Raw genomic sequence first — 8,852 nt, forward strand, 5'->3', positions numbered from 1 at the left:
TGTGGGTCGGGCTTCGTCTCTGGGCGAGGAACCACTGCTCTGCCCTGCCGCTTTGTGGGCCCGTATCCCGGCGCAGCCGGGTCTCGCTCTGGCCACGCTGCCCGCCACCACTCCTCAGCGGCAACAGCCCCTCCCTCTCACTACCCACCCCCTACCCTGTCTCTCCTTCGCCTCATGGAGATGTAGCTCATTTTGTCCTTATCTCTAAACTGTGGGGATCCCGGGACCCATCAGCTAAAACCCTGTAACAATTGGAGGAGGTGGCTTTGAGATGGAGGCAGAGGGGAATGAGGCCCAGAGGCCCCAGGAACCTACTGGCAGAGCCAGAAAGACCACCCGGGGCTGCCGAGTCCCTCAGTGAAATGCCACCTCCCCACGCCGGGGGTGCAGAGGCCTCGGAAGCGGGGCGGCAGGGTGCTGTGAGCTGCTCCCCAAGCCCGATGCAGGGATGTTACTGTTAGGAAGGCGAAGGCCAGGGGCCGTGGCTTCCTTGGCACACCTACTAAAATGATCTACTGGGGCCCGGCTGGCGTGGCTCAGTGGCTGAGCGTTGACCTACGAACCAGAAGGTCACAGTAGATTCCTGGTCAGGACACATGGTTCAATGCCCGGGTTGCAGGATCGATCCCCAGTAGGGAGCGTGCTGGAGGCAGCCGATCAATGATTCTCTCTCATCATTGATGTTTCTCTCTCTCCCTTTCCCTTCCTCTCTGAAATCAAGGAAAAAATACATATTAAAAGTGATTTACTTGGGACTCAAGTTATTTCAGCTGCCATTGCAAAAGAGAGAATGAGTGCTGGGGTGAAAGTTTACTCTAGAACCCCAGGCCCGAGGACTAGATGTGGGCCCCGCCTTTGAGAGGAAAGGCCTTTGGGAAAGCAGGCCATGCTTCCCAGCTGCAGACGCCAGTACTTCCGAGGTGGCACCTCTGATGGGGACCCCACCCCACCCGCTCACGGCTGCGGGAGGGCTGAGTGGGACCCTGGTCTGCCTTTGGCCCAACAATGAACTCCAAACCGGTATTGGAACAAGGTGGTGGGAAGGGAAGGGACCAGTCTTCAGTTCAGCTTCCGAATGCGGTGTGTATGGTGTCTAGGGCGGGGGAGGCTTATGGGATGGCCACAGGCCTGGGGAGCACCTGATATTCATGAAGTGGCACCCCCCCGTTTCTACCTGAGGGGGCAGAGGGAGAAGGAACAGGACACTGGGTGACGACACCCAGCCTCTCTCTCCAGTTGGGGTTCAGGCTGCTCTGGCCTCTTGCTTTCTCTCAGCCCTGCTTCCTCTCCAAGTCCCCCAGCTCTGAGTCACTTGGCTGGTGTGTGTCTGCCCTCTTGGGGGGGCTGGGAGATTTCTTGAGCCTGGTTGCCTCTGAGGCTGTTTGATTTGGGGGGGGTCCCAGGATGTTGAGGTAGATGGAGCAGCTGTGGGGGTTGGGCAATGTCTGGAGGCAGGTAAGAGGCTGGTTCTTACAAGACTTTGTGGCAAGCCAATGACCCTTAGATTCTTGTCCCTCTACGGGCCCTCTCACCGCCCTAAGCCAGGAGGCCACGTGAGCCTGAGCCAGTCCTGCTGCCTCCACCTGCGCTGGGTGGGGGTAGGCGGGAGGCTTCTGGTGACTGGCAGCCCCAACCGAGTCATTCTCCAAGGAACTCCCAGGGGCAAATCCTCTCCCCCTTGGAGGACGAAAATTTCTCGAGTTCCCAGGAAACAGGAAAATCAGTGTCATGTTCTGACGGGGGTGGCAGGAGGTTGGGAAGACTGGCTTGTCACACCAGGTAAAGGTAACGATTCATTCTCCACTGGCTCTTGGGTACGTGCTCATGATTGACTGACAAATAGAAACACGTTTCCTCCGCTCGTGTCCCTTCACAGCTGGAGGAAGGGCCACAATTATGACAAGAAAGTGTCCTGGGGCAGAGCCGGTTCAGGCCAGGGGAACCCCGCACGGTCGCAGCTGGGGCCCGGGTGTGTGATGGTGGAGGAGGCCCACTTGCCGACTGGTTAAAACAAAGGCAGGGGCTGCACTTCCACAGCCACGAGAGCTAAGTAACAGGTGAGGTGCGGACAGCACTGGCTCCGGAGCTGGAGCTGGACTGGAGCCCGGCTCACGGGGAGACTTCGGACGTCACTGCCCCACCACCCTGACCTTCTGTGTCCTCATCTGGGAGGTATCCAGGGGGCCCTCCTGCTCAAAAAACCAAGTCTCTAATTCTTCCTTCTACATTCATCTCCTTCCCGTCAAGAGAAAATAGGAAAGAAAAGACTTCTGAAGAAAAAGAAGGTGGGGGGGTGGGGTGGGGAGGAACCTGAGAGGCAAATTAACTTCAAAACCCGGAGGCTCTGGTTAGAAGCAGCACTCCGTGGTCCCCGCACCCCGGCTCACGCAGGGGCCTTCTTGCGGAGCCTTGAGAAGGAGTAATCCCACTCAGAGAACACGCAGCTAGCTGGCAACCAAGCTCCCAGCTCCAGGGGCGACGAGGGCTGGAGGCACTGGAGCTGCTGTCAGGCTTAAGGGCTTTTGCAAGGTCAAAGAATTATACATAAAAAATATTTTGGCATAAAAAGAAATTTCCCTTTCTTTAAGGTTTGGTCTGTCCTCAAAAGAGGACATTCATCTGTCCGTCACCAGCGTCACTCCCGCCCCTGGATGGGCTGAACTGGGGCGGGGCCCGGGCCAATTCCCCAGACCACCTAGAACTGCCAGCACAAGAGGCCAGCACGAGGCGCACACCCCAGGCCGAGGAGTCCTCCCCGTAAGCAGAACGCTCTTCTAATTGCAGGAACAAATCCTTCCCTGTGTGGAGCTGGGTCTGGGAAGCAGGCAGACATGGCCGAAAACTCCCGAGCGTCCTGCTCTGCTGCCTCCCAGGCTCCTGATCTAAGCATTCCTACGGGCCATTTCTCCCCTTAATAGCAGGATTCCATTTACCAGCCTTGGCAATTCGCTAAAGCTTCCAGGAAAAAATGCACATTGTCAATTAACTTCATTAAGGAGGAAGACCCTTTTCCAAGAAGGGGCTGGGAGGGAGAGGGGGTGTTACCACCTTCCCTGGCAGGGCTGAAACCCTGCGTTCCCACCCCAGCGCCTGCCGCTGTGCCCTCCAAGCTCCAGCACTGCTGCCCAAGAGGAGCAGGCAAAATGCTGGCCGGGGCTGCACCAGGGCACGGAGTGGACACAGGGCCCTCCCGGGGACCTGCTTGCAAAGTTACCCTGTTAAAACCTGTCCCCCCCACCTCCCAATCCTTTCCTCACATTTTGATGGGAGTCAAAGTCCAACTGGGGGTCAAGGGTGGCCGAGTGAGGGGAGAGAGAGAACATGAAGAGGTACCATACCTGGTTTCCCATTCTGATCGGGGGCCTGGGGCCGCCTGCGTATCGCGGTGACATAAAAGGCTGCAATTACAGGGAATCAGTTCAATGACAGCCTGTGCTCCCGCACAGTGACAAACAACAAATGCGCTCCACTCCACAAAGTCCAGTTTGGTTACAACTAGCCATCTTTTAAATTCTCTTTCTCCCAGTGGCCGCTTCCCTCTGGGCAAAACTTCCTTTGGGCAGAGGGAGCGGTAGGTGCCACCACACACGGGACCCTGCCTCCGCCTCCGTTCACGGAGATCGACTCTGGGTGACGGGGCAGCAGCTGGGACTTGGCACAGGACGCGGACAAACAGTGACATCCATGTGGGCAAGGGAGCGAAACCTCTGCTCTTGGGAAGGGCACACCAAAGAATCAGGAAAGGAGCCTAGACATACGCTCTTCAGGGTGTGCAAAGCTGGACGCGCGCACACACACGGAGGGGGAGCGAGGGCTGAGGGGACGCACAATGAGAAGGGTGAGGGGACAGCGGCTCCCTAACTCAGTGCAGGGAATGAGCAGGAAAGCTCTCAGCAGCGAGTGCACAAAGAAAAGGCTCGGATGCAGCTTCGATTACAAACGAATGGTTAACCAACTCAAAAACCAAACCAAAAGTGAGAGAGGAAAAAACAAAAACGCAAAGGCCGCTGACAAGGTCACAGAAATGGCTCTCTCTTCTTTTGGTTTCATATCCAGGCGGGTGTGATGTCCAAGGAATGAAAACTCTCTTTAGAAAATAATATATTTTTTTCCAAAACGCTTCATTTGTCAATCAAGACTCGAAGGCAATGGCAAGAGCACGTTGTGATTTTTGTTTTTCCTCTGCTGGCTCTGTCCTCCTGGTGCCCCGTGCCCCCCGGCCGGCCGGGCGGGCGAGCCCAGCGCGTTACCTGACTGTGGGGTCCCATCATGCTGCTGGGATTGTGGGGTGGAGGCTGTGCGTGCGGCGAGGGCTGTGACCCCGGAGGACCCTGTGAGGCCAGACAGTAGAGGCAGGTTATAGATCACAGCACATGGAGAAGCGCAAGAGAAGCTTAAAAGAACAAAAATTAAACCAAAACGAAGGGTGGGCGGCGGGCGTGCGGGCTCTGGTTGGCGGGGAGGTGCGAGCTGCTGCCTGGGTCGCCAGCTCCTCGGTGGGAAAAGGCGAGCGGGAGGGAGAGAAGCTAATAAACACCTGCCGAGGGACTGACAGGAGGGGAGAATCCAGTCAAGCAAGCTCCTTTCTCAAAGCACAGGAGCAGGGCCCGGCACCGACTGGTGTTGGAGTCGAGTTTGCCATGTTAAATACGTTGGTGGTCGTGGGCGCAGCGAGCACAGTGCGCACAGAAAGTGACCCCGTCTGCCAGGCCTGTGAGAGACCTTGCCCTCAAGGAGCGCCCAGTCTGGGAGCACAGATGCAGGTCATGGGGACCTAGAGGCCCGGCTACTGATGCTGAAGGAAAACAGACAGAAGGAGCGGGGTGGAGCCCAGACTGAACAAATGGGGAAACGAGAGAGAGAGATAGCTGCGGAGCACCCACTTGGGGCCGGCACTCATTTACCTTCACTGGAAAGCGGCCCTGTGCGGTGGAGTTTCTCATTTCAATTTTACCGATGAGGAAACTGTGTCTCAAGGGATGAAGGGACTTGGCCACCAACACACAGCTGGTAAATGGCAGAGCCAGGACGAGAAGCCGGGTGGGTCCAAGGCCCACCCCCACCCCTGCAGCCCCGAGCTGGGCGGGCACGTGCAGAATAGGGAGACAGGGCTGCAGGCCCCTGCCTGCTGGGTGGGCGGGTGCGGGGGCTGGGCTTTCCACTCCAGTGGGGGTGAGCCATCCACGGTTCCAGGCTGACCCCCAAAGCCCTCGGCAATGCTGGCCTCGACACCTCCCAGGAGAAACAGGCAGATGAATTCACTGAAACCATGAGGTTGGTCAAACTGTGGGCTGCAACCCATTAGTGGGTGGCAAAATCAATTTAGTGGGTTGCAACCATTGTTTCTTTAAAAAGCTGGGAACAGAATAAGAATATAGAATAAAAGATGTTGGAGAGCTTTGTGTGTTCGAAGGCAAATATTTCATTAACTTCTATTTCATTTGTAAATATGTGTGTATGTACTAGGTCACCACATCAAATGTATTTCCTACTGCAAGTCACAGTCAAAGAGCGTGAAAAGCCCGCCTTCCGGCCCACTGGGGGCCCTTGGAGCCGGACACCAGTAATGAGGAGCCCTTCCCTCCCCGTTCACTCTTATCCACCCATGGCTGCTGTTGCCCTTGGAAGTTGCCTTTGAGAAAAATTTAAAACATGCATGGGAATGGGTGTGGTTACATGAAAAGAGACAGGGAGAAAGAATCTTGGAGAGACACGTTTTTCTCCCTCGTCTTCTCGCTCAGAGCCAGGCTGCCCAGCCTCTCACCTGCCCGAGCTGGTGGGTATGGAGATCCGGAGAAGAGGCGAGCAGAGAAAGATGGACGGGACCAGGCAGGAACCCCGCCCAGGGTGCCACTAAGGACAGGCCCGGATTTTCGTGCCCAAGCCAAGGGCTGCTGCTCACTTCTGGAAAGCTCCGCGGAGCAGATGTTCCCCTACCTGCCATGCTACTAATTTCAACAAGTGTGTGTCTTTCTAGCGGCTGCCAGCAACGGCATGGTTTGTTACCATGAGCAATTTTCTTAATTAACAGACATTAATTAGCCATTTAGCAATTTTGCAAGCATTTGTTTAGCGGCTTTCCTAAACATGAATACCACTGTGATAATGGCACTGATTAGAGGGTCCCCTAATTAACAGTACAGGGAAGGAAAATTGAAATCACATAAATTAAAAAGGAAGGGGAAGTTAATGAAGGCGGGACATATTTGCACCTGCAAGTCTTTTGTACCATAAAACTTGGGTGCAATGTAAACAAATAAGATAATTTGAAGCCAACCCCTGAAAAAGGAAAAAGGAAACAAACAGGAGGAGGGTTCAAGGGTGAGGTCCAGTTGCCAAAAGGGGGCAAAAAGGCCTTCTGTGGGTTCCTCAGCTCTTGGCAAGAAGGGAGTGCCTCCCCCCTCTAACCCTTCACCGCCCCCCTGGAGACGGCCAGTCTTCCTCGAAGCGGCCTGGCTTGACCAGGTCCCTCGCACCTGGGCGCCTGTTAGCCGGGCGAGCTTAGTAGTGGTGGACTCCATAACTGATGACAGAAAACATAAATAAAGCGCCCCAAAGTGCCTAACTCCAACGGGGGCCTCCATATAGATGGCCGTGCTTACGAAGGGTCAGTACTTGAACCTGAGTCTAGAGGGCTCCACTGTCTCTCGGACGCCCCAAGGTTCGCAGGTGGCTCTGTGTTTCCCTCGGGGCTCCCCGAGTGTGAGGGGACGTGGCACGGGTCTGCCTCCACACAAGTCTGCTCCGGACAGAGGCCTGGTGAGTAGTGAGGCCCCAGCCCCGCCTGTGGGGAGCCATGGGGAGTGGGTGAAGTCTGGGGAGGAGCAGCAGCTCAGAAGTCTCCCCTCTGACGGGAGCTGGGGTTCAGAACACCGAGGACAAGGGAACCTGGCCCGACCAGCCGGTCATCCAAAGAGAAAACCCACCATGATCTCCACACAGGCCACCTCCCTGTGGGGAAGCTCCTCTGCACCACCAGGCTCTGCTTCTCCCCTCCCAGCACGGCCCCCGCACCACGGGGCTCTGTGCACAGGACAGCTCCTCCCATTTACAGCGGGTCGCCCACCCCACCCAGAGCTCTGTCCTCGCCTCTGCCACCTCCACGCACCTGGAGCTGTCCCCTCACCATACCTGTGCCAGGCTCTGTCCCTCAGACGGCACCGCAGAGGGAGGGCCCAGCACCCGGCACATTCTCAGGAGCAGAGAGCAGGGCCCATGCTGGGGAAATGTGGCAATAGGAAGTGCCCCCCCGCCCCCCACACACTCTCAGCAAGAGACCAAAGTAGATTTATAGTCTTTCAACTTGCTACCTACTCAGGCAAAAGGCTAGGTAGGAGGCAGACAAAGAAGGATCTCAGTGGAGGATTCTACCTTTGAAGGGATGGAGGCTTCTCTCTTCCCCCAAATCTGAACACATTTAGCAGGCGGGACAGGAGGGAGGTGGAAGGGGAGAGGAGGGGGACTTGAAGCTGACAATACTGATGATTTCCCCCAAAATGGACATCTCCCCAGAGGGGCCCCCAGGCTTCTACTTACTGAAAGCTTGAACCAAAGTAAGTGTGTATGGAAGCCTGCTGGCCAGGGCTCGCCTGAGTCCCGCTCATTTAGACCGCCTCCTCCGTGGACCTCGGGGCTTTCTGCCTCAGGGGCTGCCTCCTCAACGCCCCTGGCTCGGCACAGGGGAGGTGGAGGTGGGCGGACATCCAAGGGGCATAGAATACGAGGCTCGACCAGGGTTGGGGTCCTTACTAGAAGCTCAGAGAGAACCACACCTGACTGGCAGCCCGTTTCCTGCTGGCCGAGATGTCCTGCCACCAACGCCCTTCCTTCACTAACCAGGAGGAACAGAGGCCCAGCCCAGCAGTGGGACACCCCAGGCCACTGGGGACAGCTGGTGGCACAGCCACATCTCCTGACTCCAGCCCAGGGCTCTCTTCATGACCTCACACCCCCACTCATTGGAGATGAGGGAACGGGGTTTCAATCTGGACTCTGCCACCAACGGGACTTCTGTTCTCTCGTCAATGAAATGGGTACAATTATAGTAACAGGAATGGATCCACATTGTCCCAGGGGGCGAACGTGGCCTCGGCCTGCATCCGCTCATGAATCCTCCGCCCCTCACAGGAAGGGCTCTCCATCGCTCCACTTTACAGCCCGGGAGCTGAGGCCTAGAAAGGGCAGCCACGTGCCCAGGGCTGCATGACTATTAAATGGTAGAGCTAGATCCCAGTCTGCTGCTGGAGCCCCGGGATCTTAGCGGGTCCACCATCCTACAGGCCATGAGCAGCAGAGGAAGGACTACTGAGCGCTGAAGGACTGTGGGGGCACTAGTCACTCACCACATACATCTCACGGCTCTGAAAGCTCCTGGGCCAGTGGGGGAGGATGAGGACACAGTGACAAACAAGCTCAAGACAAGGTGACACATAAGCTGTGGCCACAGACGCAGGCCATGGGGCTGGATGAGAACAGCTGGTCAGAGCTCCTGCGTAATAAAGCCCCCTCATTGGGGGGGGGGGGGGTGGCAGGACTCTAGAAATCCCTCTACTGAGTCTAGGAAAAGGAAGCAGGAGCTGTGCCCACTTCCTGCCTGGGCCCTCACCCTGCCCCAGACCTGTTAATGGACTTGCCATTCTGTCTCAGACGTTCCCAAGATCTCTGACCGGAGATACATCATTCCCACATTTCCTTTCAATTCTTTTTCCTGTAATTTCAACACTGGGTAGTGTTACATCCAGCAGCTTCTGAGAGTCATCAGGAGGGGCCCAGGGAGGCTCTGGGTGGGTGTGACCGAGGCAAACGCAGGGCCATTTCACTAAAACCCCGGAGCCAGGACACAGGTGAGGGAA

At 56.5% G+C, this 8,852-nt stretch overlaps 1 protein-coding gene across 1 annotated transcript in view; it reads right to left on the minus strand.

Annotated features, from left to right (window-relative positions):
• The window catches only part of SSBP3 (single stranded DNA binding protein 3), a gene marked incomplete at its 5' end in the record, with an annotated part of 148,992 nt that overhangs the window by 14,668 nt on the left and 125,472 nt on the right, over window positions 1–8,852 (minus strand). The window contains 2 exons of the mRNA XM_006768392.2: window positions 3,339–3,398; window positions 4,251–4,331. Coding sequence (XP_006768455.2) covers window positions 3,339–3,398; window positions 4,251–4,331 — 141 coding nt within the window. The remainder of the gene's footprint in view (window positions 1–3,338; window positions 3,399–4,250; window positions 4,332–8,852) is intronic.

Source organism: Myotis davidii, unplaced genomic scaffold (assembly GCF_000327345.1).
Source record: "Myotis davidii unplaced genomic scaffold, ASM32734v1 scaffold79, whole genome shotgun sequence".
Classification (NCBI taxonomy): domain Eukaryota; kingdom Metazoa; phylum Chordata; class Mammalia; order Chiroptera; family Vespertilionidae; genus Myotis; species Myotis davidii.